The sequence below is a fragment of the Lagopus muta genome, chromosome 2, assembly GCF_023343835.1.
Source record: "Lagopus muta isolate bLagMut1 chromosome 2, bLagMut1 primary, whole genome shotgun sequence".
In the NCBI taxonomy this organism is placed as follows: Eukaryota; Metazoa; Chordata; class Aves; order Galliformes; family Phasianidae; genus Lagopus; species Lagopus muta.
Window position 1 is genome coordinate 28,310,056 of NC_064434.1, and position 14,585 is coordinate 28,324,640.

At 46.3% G+C, this 14,585-nt stretch overlaps 1 protein-coding gene across 4 annotated transcripts in view; it reads left to right on the top strand.

Annotated features, from left to right (window-relative positions):
• The first annotated feature begins 597 nt into the window (after positions 1–597).
• SMAP1 (small ArfGAP 1) overlaps positions 598–14,585 on the top strand; it is a 96,611-nt gene continuing 82,623 nt past the window's right edge. For all 4 annotated transcript variants that reach the window (XR_007375533.1, XM_048938252.1, XM_048938254.1 and 1 more), the window contains exon 1: positions 598–852. Coding sequence is in view for 3 of the 4 variants with exons in the window: in XM_048938252.1 (XP_048794209.1) it covers positions 735–852 (118 nt within the window). In the remaining variant the exon portion in view is untranslated. The remainder of the gene's footprint in view (positions 853–14,585) is intronic.

Consider the following 14,585-nt stretch of genomic DNA (forward strand, 5'->3'; position numbering starts at 1 on the left):
TCTAATACACATATTACTAATTATTCTGATACCCACTTTTCCCAGTTCTTCCTGTTGTAACTTTTCCAAATTTAGGGGATAATTAGTTAACCACAGGATTTGTGCAAAAGATATAAAGCACGATTCAGTAATTTAATGGCAAAAGAAGAGACCTGAATTTCCATCTGCCTCACTCCAGTATTTTATAGGCTATATATAGGCTGCCGCTCTTTCCAGAAGGATTACATTAAAAAAGAAAAAAAAAAAAAAGGAAAAAAAAAGAAAAAAAATCTTGGAATAAACTGGTAGAGAAAATATTCCTGAGTAGCAGATTCAACAAGCGCTCTGAGGCGAGCCACCCGGCTGCGCACCCAGCTCTCATCCCCACAGACCCCCGCCTGCCGCAGCCCGCCAGCCCCGCGCGGCCCTCAGGGCATCCGGGAGGGGCCCCGCCCCGGCTGCCACGCGGCGGGTGGATCCCGCCGAGCAGCCGTGTCCCGTGGGCCGAGCCCCGCGCCCTTTCCCGCGGCGCCCTCCGCTCGCGCCGGCGCTAGGACCCGCCGCACTATTTGTCGCGGCGCCACGGCCGCCGAGGCGGGGTGCGCGGGCGGACGCGTCCGCAAGTAGTTCCGGTCGAGGAAGTGGGTGCTGGCGGCAGCCGGTTCCGCGCCAGGGCGGCAGCGCCGTGACTCCGGCGGTGCCCGGCCTCAGCCTTGCGCCGCCGCCTCGCTCGCGGGGAGCCGCTCGTCGCCGCCATGGCTACCCGCTCGTGCCGCGAGAAGGCGCAGAAGCAGAACGAGCAGCACCAGGCCATCCTGGCCAAGCTGCTGCGCGAGGAGGACAACAAGTACTGCGCCGACTGCGAGGCCAAGGGTACGGCCGTCGGGCGGGCGCGGGGAGGGGCGGCGGGGAGCGGCGGGGCCCGGGGCGGCGGCGGCCTCGCCCCGCTGCGCTCCTCTGCCCGGCCGCGCTGCCGAGGTGGGGGCCGGGCGCTGCCCCTCGCCGGAGCTCCGCCGGCGCGGCCGCCTCGTGCCCCGCCAGCACCGAGCGGAGCGAGCTCCGGCAGGGAGGCGGCCGCCCGGCCCTGAAGCGGTGCGAGGGGTTCCCGAGCTGTTATCTGTGCTCGGTCAGGTGGCTCCGTGCCGCGCTGGAGGAGGTTCGCGTTTGCGACTGTGTTTGCTTTGGGTTGTGTGGCTCTGACGTGGACGAAATGTGGCGTGTCCCTCTTTCGTTCAGAATCGCTTCGTAGAGATGTTGCCCTGGCTGGGATGATTGCACGGTAATTTATTGTTCTAAACATGATACTTCCTGCGTGACAGCCAGGTGTGCGCGGCGCCGTGCTCCGGCTCAGCGTTGCTGGGGTTGAGGCCCCGTGCTGCTGCCGAGCCCCCTTGGCAGGCTGCTGCTTTGCCCAGCGAGGGGACTCGAGCAGTGCCGTGTGTGATGGCGGTGTTTGGTACGTCAGAAAGAAAGAAACCAGCTCTTTATGTTCCTACTGTATGGACGTAAGTATTATATAATGTGGATTACACTAAAGATAACAGACCCTTGTGACTTGCAAGTAAGTCTTCTTACTGGTTTGTTGGTACAGCTATCCCAGCTTCTTGTTACCGTGTTAGAGACCCACTGTAAGCTGGGGGGTTCTGGAAATGTCATGCTTGTGTGCTTTGTGCATGACTGGTGTTCCCATGTTGAGCTGTTTGCTGAGTCCCACACCTGTGCTGTTAGCAGCACAGGCCTCAGAGCTTGGCTGCTCAACAGAAGTGTCTCAAATTCTCCAACTCAGTTTTGTCTTCTCTTCTGAGTTCTCTCTTTCCAGCCATCACCTGGGCAAAGTGTTGCTTGGTCTCTGTTGTCCTTGCTTGGTGTCTTCTGCTGCTTCAGTTCAGCAGTGCTGACACATTCAGCCTTGTGTTCCTATTTGCGTTACTGAATACTTCTGTTCACTGTGTGCACGTATTTCTGTGTGACGCTTCCATGCCTCTCTTCTGTCACAACTTAAAGCTTGAAGTGGCAGCAAGCTCTGACCTTTGGTGTGTTGTTTTTTTCTGTTGAGTTCTTGGAGCAGCTACCACTCTGTTCAACCCGTCTTCTGCTTCCAATTGAACCTGTAATTCAGTTTTCTTCTTTGTAATAGATTGTTCTACTTAGCTGCCTTATCTACAATCTGACTGCACTTCTAAAGTCTTCTCTATTTTCTCTTTTGCCAAAACCTCTTCCTCTCATGCTGTCTTTCTGTACACTAATGGTATGGCTTGCTCTCACCCTTCCCCCCCACCAAAGCTGATTGAGGTTGTGTTTTGTTTTCTTCCCTCAAGCTTAATTTATGTGCGTCTCATCCTGTTCTGGCATTTCTTATTTTCTCATGTCTTATTAGCTTCTTGCTGTTGTCTGCCTTTGTACTCCTGTAGTTACACGTGTGGTTTTCTGCAGGTTGGAGAAGAGGTGGTGGAACAGCAAGCTGAGTTAGTGCCAGCTGTTCTAGGGGCACCTGTCTGGGAAGTGATAGGATGGGCAAGCTGCATAGATTCCTTTTCTTACCTTTGGAAGTTTGCTCAGTAAGAGAGCTATGTGAACAGCATTAGGCTGCCACTGCATTATATCCCTGAGCCTGGATATCTGTGTACTTCCAGAAGATGTGGTTCAGAAGAAAAAGCAAAGTTGATTCTCTAGTTGAGTACCAAGCCCTTGCCTGTCGTGAAAACATAATGCCCTATTGTATTGTTCCCTTGTTGAAACTTGCTGTTAGCTAACAGAAGAGGAAGAATGGAGGTATTTCTTTCAGTTACAGCCAGATTTATTTATTTTTTCCTCCTGATGTGTTTCACGCCTAACCCGTGCTGGCTGAGCACTAACAGCTCGCTGCTCTGACAAAGTTCTGGTTATATTAGTCATGGCACAGAGCAATGGCTGAGGCAGTGATTCCTCAAGATGTCTCTGCTGGGATCCCAGGTCATGCATGGCTTCCCCCAGATGCTGACGGTCAACTTTTCTGCTTGCATCAGAACAGCTGTGATTTTGTCTCTGCATGTACCTGTAATTACAGAAATACAAAAACCACAAAAAAACAACAGGCTGGAGTTCGGTCCTGTCAGTTTCACTAGAGATTCTCTTAGGCCTGTCTTCCAGAAACTGTCTCGTGAAATTGTTCATGACAGACATGTAGGACTTCCAAACTAGGCCTCATTTCTGTCAGAGAACCTGTATTTTCTTTTTGTTGGTGTTACTGATTCTTTTTCTTCTTTAAACTATTGTCTCTTTAGCTTCTGTTAGCTTTTTTAATGCAAGCTTTACGTTCTTGTCTGTCATCCTCCTCCCTGTTTGCTAGGATTTTTTGAGTTCTGCTTCTTTACTGTTCACCTCATTGTTAGATGATGTTATCTTCAGGGTATAATGAATTATACTTGCATATTGATTCTTACTCTGTCAGTCTTTAAAACCCTTGCTTTTGGTCTTGCAGATGACTAGCATTGGCCAAAATTCAGGATGAGCTCTTAACTGAAGCTAAGAGGTTGTCATCACAGATCCCTTCCTCTCACCAGAGATGCTGGAGTCCCTCCTTTTGTTCACAGACCTGAGCTATTACATTTCCCCTAGGCATCTGTTCATGTTGTCACATCTGAGGGATGTTGAAACTCACATACCATGGTTGCGTATCTGTATTAACTGCAGCTCTTTGAAGCCCTGGAAATTTGTAGGTAGCTAGATATCATCTGGAATCTTGTAAATATCCTTTTGACCCTAACAAACTTTATGTGGTCCCAATTGCTTTTATATCGCTCATTGCTTTGATCATATCTACCTTTAATACCTTCTGGCTTCTACATCTCACATCAAAAAAGGGATCTTCAGCACTTGCTCTTGTCCTGCTGCTGATTCACTCCAAAATCACTGAGCTGGCTCTCCTTGTTCTCACTATCCAAGGACCATCTGCATTGCTTATAAGGAAGTTATGTTATTACATGCTTGCTTTTGTAGGAGGCTTTTTTTTTTTTTAATGAGTTATTATTTTCAGAAAGACAAATATTATTAATGGTGAATATTAATAGGAAGGGCAAATCCATCCATAGGTTTTTTGCCTGCTTTTTAGCACATATGGTATGTGGAGTTATAACTCTTTGCTGCTTTGTTCTGCAAACCTTTTGGAAGGTGGAGAATACAGCTGAGGATACATCTGCCAGAGTAGGCAGGAAGCAATAATTAGGATTGCTGACTTTTGGTATGGTTTGTGGAAGTGCATTTTATTCCTTATTTGCCTTTTAATTGTTGGAATAGCTGTCATGAATCCGATGGCTGCTGCTGAAATACACTGGAAGCAACCTGCTGTAGGGCCACACTCACAGCCTCACAGATGTCATCTCTTCAGGCAGGAAGCCTAAAAAATCAAAGGCTCTGGAACTGTCTTTACTATCAGTTGGGTTTTTGGAGGAGTGAAGGATGACATTTGATGGTGCAGTGCTTGTCTGCGTACTGACTTCTTTACATCCCTATCTGAACAGCTGTCTGTGTGAGGCAGTAGGTGTTTTCCTAGTATTACACTACTTATTCCTAGTATTTGTAAGAAACACTAAGGTGTGTAGGCAGTAGCTTTAGTGATACTGGCTTCTTGAAAAAGGCAAGCAACTGAAATTCCTTCTTGTGTATAGCCTTATGGTGCAGCTCTTCGTGTCCTTTCCTGTGTATGTCTAAGTAAAACTGACAGGGACTGGAAGGCTGTAGGAGAGAGAAATAGTTCTAGATCTGTCTGTCAGTCTGGTGTGCAGACTGTACTGAGAGCCATCTTGAAGCACCTGACTTTTTTTTTTTTCTTTCATAGTGTAGGGAGACTAAAAGCATTTTTATCATTATTTGTGCTAATATTTGAATATTTTAAGAAATAACACCCCATGTGGATTTATCAAATAGAACTGAAGTAAAAAACCATTAAAGTTAGTCAGCAGCCCTTTTGACTATAGAAGCTCACAGCTTGCTAATTCTGTGTACTTAGTACCTAATTACAGTGTGTTCCAAGTCTTCTAGGTTTGTGTTACTGCTTGGCAGCAAGACTGGTATTACTTGGGCACTGATGTTAACTAGTAGCAAACGGAGTGCTTGCAATTTGAAGGGTGTAACAGAGCACAAAAGGAGGTGCTTTCTTCAAAAGGGTCAAGATGTTCAGCAGCAGCGAAGGACTCCAGAGCAAGCAGGCATCTACACAGACTGGAAGGAGCAATCCTTCAGAGTAGCCCTGCAGAGGGGGGCCTGGCAGTCCTGATGGATGAAAAACTTAACAAGCCAGCAGTGTGCTCTTGCAGCTTGGGAAGCATATGGTATCCTGGGCTCCATTAGAAGAGGGATGGCCAGCAGGGACAGGGAGGTGATTGTCCCCCTCTACTCTGCCCTTGTGAAGCCCCACCTGGAGTACTGTGTCCAGGTCTGGAGCCCCAGTACAAGAATGAGGGTCCAGAGGAGAGCCACAAAAATGATCAGGAGACTGGAGCACCTCCCCTACAAAGACAGTCTGAGGGAGCTGGGCTCGTTCAGCCTGGAGAAAAGAATGTTGCAGGGTGACCACATTGCAGCATTTCAGTACCTAATGGGAGCCTACAAATGGGAGGGGAATCAACTCTTGGAAAGGGTAGATAACTGCAGGACAAGGGGAAATGGTTTTAAGTTGAGGGAGGGAAGATGTAGGTTGGATGTCGGGGAGAAGTTCTTTACAGAGAGTGGTGAGGTGCTGAACAGGCTGCCCAGAGAGGTTGTGGATGCCCTGTCCCTGGAGGTGTTCAAGGCCAGGTTGGATGGGGCCCTGGGCAGCCTGGTCTAGTATTAAATGTGGAGGCTGGTGGCCCTGCCTGTGGCAGGGAGGTTGGAGCTTCATGATCCTTGAGGTCCCTTCCAACCCTGGCCATTCTGTGATTCTGTCATGTAAACTGGGATCAATACATCTTGGTCTCCACAATACAATACATCTGGGATCTCATGTAAACTGGGATCAATACATCTCATCTCCACAAATAGGGGCTGTAAGAATCTGATCACTGTTGTAACCATGTTCAAGTGTAAGGCGTATGTTTGAAACCCAAACAGTTGTTTTCTGTTTGTTATGCATTGGATTTGAATGTCTTTAATGCAAACATATTGTCTACTGAAGTCTGCTGATGAATTCACATCCCTATCAAGCAGGCAATTACCTGAGTTATCAACTGCTTTAGATTTTTTTTTAAACTGTAGCGTTACAATAACATGATTGGAAGCTTGCAGATCTTTTGGACCATCAGATAAAGTGAATAAATCACTGTCAGGAGTTTTACAGAGTTGTTTTGTTTTTTTTGTTGTTGTTGTTGGGTTTCTTTGTCTGAAGTGCTGTGAGGCATGAAGTCTGGCTAAGTGATCTCTTCCCAGAATTGTGGTAAGATGACACGCTGGCACTGTTGCTTGTTAAATTAGATGAAAAATTAGTTTATAGTATCCAATGGAAATATTTTCAATAATTTTTAGTTATACTATACAATTCTTAGATATCTGATTAGCAACTTGATCTCTTCTATGTGCAGCTCAAAAAGTAGAAATGTGAGGAGAGGCTGAACAAGAAAAATTGCTGAAACTTGTGTAGTCAAAGCCAATTATTGCAAACTTGGCTGTAAGGAAACCTATTTTTCATTTTCCTAATAGAATCATAGAATCACCAACGTTGGTAAAGATCATCTGGTCCATGTGCTACCAGTATTTCCCTACTAAGCCATGTTCTTTAATATGACATCTGAACATTTCATGAACACCTCCAGGGAAGGTGGCTCAACCACCTCCCTGTGCACTCCATTTCAGTGCCTGACCATTCTTTCGGAGAAGAAATTTCTCCTAACATTCAACCTCAATCTCTCCTGGTGCAGCTTGAGGCCGTTCCCTCTAATGTCGCTGGTTCCCCAGCAGAAGAGACCAACATCCACCTTGCCACAACCTCCCTACAACTACCTGAATGGAGCAATGAGGTCTCCCCTGAGCATTCTCTTCTCAAAGCTAAACAATCCCAGTTCCCTCAGCTGCTCCCCTTAAGGCTTGTGCTCCAGACCCCTCACCAGCTTTGTTGCCATTCTCTGGACACACTCCAGGGCCTCAATGTCTGTCTTGTAGTGAGAGACCCAAAACTGAACACAGTACTCAGGGTGTGGCCTCACTAGAGTTGACTATAGAGGGGAGATTGCTGCTCTGTGCTGGTGATACTGTTTCTCATATCAGATCTCATATGATGACACTGCCTTTTTGGCCACCTGGACAACACTGCTGGCTTATGTTCAGCTGAGCATCAGTCAATACCCCCGGGTTTGTTTCCTCCACATGGTCTTCCAGCCACTCTGCCCCAAGCCTGTAGCATTGCTTGGGGTTGCTGTGGCCGAAGTACAGAACTCAGCACTTAGTCTTGTTGAACTTCTTTCATTGACCTCAGCCCAGCAATCCAGCCTGTCTAGATCTCTCTGTAGGGCCTTCCCCTCCACCCCTGGGCAGATGACACTTCCTGCTAACTTGACGTTAACTGCAAACTTGCTGAGGGTGCACTCAATCCCCTAGACCAGGTCATCAGTAAAGATGCTGCACAGAACAGGCCCCGGTGCTGACTCTTGGGGAACACCACTTGTGACTGGTCCCATTCACTGCTGCTCTTGAGGCCCAACCCTCCAGCCAGTCTTTCACCCAGCAAAGAGTGTTACCTGTTCAAGCCGTGGGTTGCCAGCTTCTGCAGGAGAATACTGTGGGAGGCAGTGTAAAAGCTTTGCTGAAGTCTAGGTAAACTACATCAACAGTCTTTCTGTCATCCTCTAGACAGGTCACTAGATCATAGAAGGATTTCAGGTTGCTCAAACGACCTGCCTTTCCTGAATCCATGCTGACTGAACCTGATCTCCTGGTTGTCCTGCACATGCTGTATGATCTCTGTCAAGATGATCTGTTCCGTAACTGTTCCTGGCATCAAGGTCAGGCTCATGGGCCTGTAGTTCCCTAGATCCTCCTTATGACTCCTCTTGTAACTGGGAATCCCAGTGGCAAGCTTCCAGTCCTCTGGGACCTCTCCAGTTGACCAGGAATGCAGATAAATGATGGAAATGGTTTGGCAATCATCTCTGCCTACTAACCTCCTTGTCTCAAAAATGAATCACAGGAGATGGAAAGGACATCTGGAGATCTCATCCAATCCCCTGTTAACGCAGTTCCTTATATGGGGAAGCATCCACGTGGATTTTGAATATCTCCAGAGAAGGAGACTCTATGGCCTCTGTGTGTTTCAGTCCAGTATTCTGTCACCCTCATGGTAGAGAAGTTCTTTCTCATGTTCAGATGGAATGTCCTGTGTTGCTCTTTGGACCTGTTGCCCCTTGTCCTGCCACCGGGCGTCACTGAAAAGAGCCTCTCCCCTTTGTATTGACACCAATCCCTTTACTTTCCAGCTGAGAGAAGTGCAGTGGATTTAGCTGAAACCTGTAAGCAGGTGGAATGGGGCAGTGGGGTTGTTTAAGTACTGGGTGACCTACTGGGAGAGTCTTTCAAAGGAAGGGATTTGTTTCTATCTGTCTCCTGTCTCTCATAGTTTGCAAAAATACTCTGAAATAAGCCAAAGAAAATATGTTTAACTTGTGAAAGCACATTGTTGCAAATGCACATTTCTGCTTCTTTATGCTGCCTGAAAGTTTTTTACCAAAGCTTTTGATGTGATATTTTTGTGTGGAAACTGCATTCTTCAGGACACAGCAGGCCTAGATTGCATGAGGTTGCAAGTGGCATGCTGTAGTCTGGTTAGGTGATTGGGCTAGATGACCTTTGGAGATTCCTTGCTACTTTCTTTGACTTCCAATACAAATATTTGCAAAACTTGTGTGGTTGTTGGGTGTGGTGCATTTTTTTGTTTGCTTTGTTTATTTATATTTATTATAACCTTTTAGATCAACAGGGGTGGATTACATAGGTGCAGAAATCCTTACCTTAGTTTTCAGCCTAGGGCAGATTATGAAAGAGTGATTGATAGTGTTGATGGGATCGTGTGCCTAAGTGCAGGACATCCTACAGTAGCCAGAAGCTACTGGTGTCTCTCTCCTAATGATGAAGCTCTGGCTTTGACACTCTTCAGTGAGGTGAAAAAGGTGTGTTGCTGCAGGATGTTGCTGGTGACAGATATTAAGCTTTGCTTTGCACCTGGATCTCTTTTTGTGCAACTGAGATTGACGCTGTCTTGTGGATCGTCCCTCTTGGCCTGGACACTGTGGAGAAGGCAGCTTTGATGCAGTCATAGGAAGTCCTTGTCAACAGCAGTCAGGAAGCAACTAGGTACATGTATGTGATAAGTAGACTTCTAGGGAGGTACCTTTCTTGTAGGGATGGTTCCCTCCTTAATCTAGATTTCCTAAAGGGATTAATAGTCACTTAGTAGATATTGCTCAGAGAGTAGTCAAAGTTAATTGAGTGCATGTGTCACCTCTTCCTCAGCTAGCTCACTGGTGTGGCACAATTCAGCTTTACTAACTTAGATGCTTTGAATTGCTCTCCCAGAAGGCCACAGGTAAATTCCCTAAAACTTAATGAGTTCACCTTGTGAACAGGTAATGTACAGTGATGTCCTTATTGTAATGTTGAGGTGCTTTTATAACACAGCTATATTTGTAACTACTTGAATTCAGCTTCACCATGCTGGCAGCAACAGTTTTCAGATACTGTAGAAGAGTAAATCTGAGTTAGCTGAGCTATGATTTTACTGGTATCACAGAGAAATAGTGAGATTGCAGTCTTCCAGTTTTGCAAGCAAGAGGTAGATATAGGTGCTTTAGGAGGCACAGACTGGGCTGGTGAGGATGGAGAGTGACATTCTGTCAGAGCGGTGGGCTTGCGTGTGCAGCTTTGCTCAGAGATGGATGATGAGCTTAAGAGCTTATGGGTCAGGGCTAGAAGGCAGGCTAGTGTGGGTGATGGTGTAGGTGCCTGCTCCTAACTACTGGATCAGGAAAAAGTAGAATGAAGCCTTCCTGTACTGTGCTTATGTGGCAAAGTTTTGGTAGCAAGGAGGCTGCATGGGGTTAACTTTCTGAGGAGCACAGCAGCTGCCCCATATCAGGTCAGAGACAGTTCCAAAAGGGACCTGCTGCTGTCAGAGCTGAGCCATGAGTGGTGCTGGGTGTGCTCTAGGAGAACAGATTTGGGGAAGGGAAAACTGCTGCACAGCTACTGGGAGAAAGGAGTGGGAATGTGAGAGAAGCTAACCACCAAAGTCGGTGAAGAAGGAGGGCAGGAGGGGCTCCAGGCACGGAGGAGAAGCTCCCTTCAGCCCAGGAGAGGACTGTGGTGGTGCAGGCTGTCCCTCTGCAGCCCATGGTGCCACATGGAGCAGATCTCCTCATGCAGCCATGGAGGAGGCCACGGTGCAGCAGTGGATGAGGCCTGAAGGAGCTGCAGCCTGTGGAGATACCCCACAAGAGCCCTGTGCTGGAGCTGCAGCTCGTGAACAGGAGCCCATGATGGGGTGAAGGAGCCATGGTGAGGGAGCTGCTGACAATAGGGACCTGTGTGGAGCACTTCCTGAGGGATGGGCCCTGTGTACAGAGCCATGTTGAAGCAGTGCTTGGAGAGTTACAGCCTGTGGGAATCCCATGTGGAGCAGGGGGACGCTTCACCTGAAGGAGTGACGATGAAGGAGCAGCAGAATTATTGAGTGACTGCTGCCCTTGTTCCCTGTGCTGCTGGAGGGAGAAGGAGGAAGGTGAGTGGAAGGAAGCTGTATTTAGTTTGCTCTCTGTTCCCACTGCTGTAATCTGTTATTAGCAATAGGCAATAAATTATGTTAATCTCCCTTATGCTGAGTCTGTTTTGCCTGTGATGATGAGTGATCTCCCTGTCCTTATCTCAACCCTTAAGCCTTTTTTCATCACATCTTTTTTCATCCCTTCCTGTTCTTTTGAGGAGGGGGGGGGGGGGGGGGGGCGAGAGAGCAGTGTGGTGGTTTGGCTTGCTGTCAGTGTGAAACCACCACAGTCCTTCAGAGAACTTGAAGAAGCCTGACATTCTCAAGCTGTAGTGAATGTAGGGGACTTGAACCACAGTGAGAATTGTCATAAGGACAGCACAGCAGGGAACAAGCAGTCTGGGAGATTCTTGGAAGTGTGTTAGTCATTTTTCAGTACAAGTGGTTGAGTCAAGTGGTTTGTCAGATTAGGTGCTCAGATGGACCTGACTGACCTGTCCTGCTATCAGCAAAGGAAGGACAGGTTGGGGATGGTCTTGGCTGCGGTGGCTGTGAGATGGAAGAGTTTAGGGACCAAAGAAGAGGGAACAAAGCAAAGAGCAGAATTCTGTGTGCTTCAGGAGATGAGACTTTGGCCTGTTCAGGAATAGATACGCTTGGAAGAGTTATTTGAATGGTGGGGTCTAGGAAAGAGAGGAGCCCAGGAGAACTGGTTTTGACTATCTTTAATGTTATGTTTTATTTCTTAGGGTCACTTATTTTTGCTGTAGAGGAGCACATCCAAATGAACAGGAAATCAAGCAAAAGCAGCAGGAAGCCTATATGAGCAAGTTGCTCCAGGCAAACCTCAGACAAAGGAAGAAATGTAAGAGGTGAAAGCTGAGACAGGTGTTGTAGACAGAATATAGAAGGGCTGTCCAAGCATGCAGGGGTGGCATTATGGAGGAAAAGAAAAATCTGCTTGAATTCAATCTAGTAAGGAATGTGAAGCACAACAGGGAAGACTTTTGCAGATGGATGAGCAGCAGTAAGAAGGCTAGAGAGGGTGTGAACCTGTTATGAAATTAGCAGGGAACCTGGAAGTAAGATATGGAAAAAGCTTCCTTATTTTGGTCTTTACTAGTAAGACTTGTTTTCATGGATCCCTTCTGTGTAAGAAATTTCCCTGGATCTTTTAACTGCTGGTTGGATCTCTGTGTTATGACCAAAAATGATGCCCCCTGCTGAACTAGGAGCAAAATAGAAAGTACTTCAGACTTCTTACCCCCCTGATTCTTAACTGGTTAATGCCTGCTGAGGATTTGAGAGATATTATTCTTCTGCGTTCCCCTTTGGAGCCTCTAGCATAGGAATGGCGTGGACCTATTAAAATGAGCCCAGCAGAGAACCATGAAGGCCATCAGAGGTCAGAAGCACATCCCCTATGAAGACAGGCTGAGGGAGCTGGCCTTGATCAGCCTCAAGAGAAGGTTCTGGGGAGACCTCATTGCAACCTTACAGTTCCTAGAGGGGGCCTACAGGACAGATGGGGAAAGGCTCTTTGTCAGGGAGTGTAGTGATAAAACAGATGGCAATGTCTTTAAACTAAAAGAGGAGATTTAGATTAGACGTTAAGAAAAAAGTCTTTATGTAAATCCTGAAGAAGGAATGGCGAGGTTATCTAAATAAGTTGTGGATGCCCCATCCCATGGAAGCCATTCAAGTCTAGGTTGGATGGGGCCCTGGGCAGCTGATCTAATGGGAGGAACTGTCCCCATGGCAGGGGGTTGGAACTGGGTGATCTTTAGGTCTCTCCCAACCCAAACCATTCTGGGACTTTGTAGTTTTTTTCTTGAATGACTTTACTTGCCATGAAGCAGTTTTATCTTACTTGAGAAGACTCAGTCAACTTGGATTTGAGTGGGTATCTAATTTCATACTTGTCTTTGTTTACACTGGTCTGATCATGTGGTATAGAACTAACCCTTATTTTGTGCTCTGCTCTTGCTCTGTTCACTGTTGCTTTCCATTAGGTTTTATTCACATGTATGAGTATGTACAGCCAAGTAGTCCTGCTTGTTGACACTGTATTTGAGCTGGTCAGGAGTACCCGGGTTCCTATTTTGTTTCCACCTTAGCCAAAACACATAAGAGTTGATCTGTGATCATCCCATCAGAGGAGCTGGTTGCTTTTGTGCTGTGGGGTCACTGTGTGAAGAAGAGGAGGAACTTAGAGGTTCAGAGAGCATCGTAGTGCTTCAAGTCTGTAGCTTTGGGTATGGAGAGCATACTGTTGCTCACAGATATGGTGACATGTTTTATGGGGGATGTGAAAAATTGCCCAGGTCAGCATGCTGACTGTCTCAGTTAACCCAGACCTTCAGTTGCCCTTTATCTCTTGAGGAAAGGTATTTGCTTCCTGCAGGCTGTTCTGACATGTGGCGGGTAGCTTAGCCCTTGTCAGAGCAGAACCTGGACAGGAGGTTGATGCTGAGGGGCAGTGTTGCCAAGCAACTAACTGCAGCTGGGATTTGGTAAAAACGGTTCTGTTTCTCAGAGCTGTGCCTGTCTCTGATTTTTGTGGAAGAAAATGGATATGCTGATGAGGGCTGAGGAGCTGTACTTCCTTGCATGGCTGGGGAAATGATTTTGGTTTTTTATTTGATCAGTGTTTGGTTATTGATTGTCATACCCTTCTTGTATACTAGCTCATTTTTAAGCAGGAGGGAACAGGAATTTATAATGCAATTTTAGTGAAGTACTTAAACAGTTAAAGCTTTATGGCATAGGACTTCCTTAGTAGGATGAAAGGCTGTAGTAGTCCTATAGGAATCTCTGCAAAAGGAAGTGGAAATGATTCACTGTGTGTAACCTGTTCTTCCTGAATGTGCTGGGACTCGCAGGTAGATTCCAAGTGAGGTAGTGAGTGGTTACTGGGGTGTAGCAATAATGTTAAATAAGCTCTTTAGGAAAAGAAAAAAAAAAAAGGGAAGTTTTTCTCTTATGTCACATAAATCAGGTTACAGCAAAGAACACTGCTTAACAGGAAATTTCCTTCCACTCATGTTTAGCTGATAACATTTGTGTGTTGATGTTTCCAGCATGACAGACAATCTTTTTGCCAAATTTGTTTGAATTGTATTTCATCTAATGTCATCTCAGAGAAGAAACTCCATAGTTTCATGAAACGAGAAGATACCTTTGAGAGAAAATGCAAAGCTCATTTCAGCTTTATCTGGGGTGATATGTTCTGATTAGATATAAATAAGTTTTCTCTTTTTTGGTTTTGTTAACCATGGGGTGGTCAAATACCAAGTTGTTGAAAGGTTATGGGAACATACCTTAGAGGTGTTTAAGACAACTGAATGAAGCCCTGAGTAGCCTGATCTAATTAGAAATGCTTGCAGCATCAGGCTGGTATGAAGGACCTCATGAGGCTTATTCCTAATTTTCACTTAAATTACTTTGATTTTCATTCACTGGCTGAGCAAATACAGCAGCTGTATCTCTTAAAAAGCAAGTGTTAAGCATCTCGTAGAGCAGTATTTGTACCATGTTTTGTGGGTTGGTCCCCAGAAAAGCTTGGTTCTCTCTTGTTTCTTCCCTTGTTCTTAAGTTCATACCTTGAAGTGCACAGCACGTGCTGCTCTGGAGGTTAGTAATATTGTTACAGGAGAATTTGGGGATTATCCAAGAGTGAGATGGCATTTATCTAGTAAGAAATTCCTGTGCCTGAGCTACCGTGTGTTACTGTAGCCCCCTACAGTAGCTCAGTAGAAGATAAGAGTGAGTGGTGCAGCATTACTGTCTGCATACTTTGTTTAAACTGCAGAGGAGGTGAGCAAAAAAAAATAGGTATGTATGTGGGGAGAAAGATGGGTGAGTATACTGTTGTGGTGAATGGATGTTATGGGTAATGCCATTA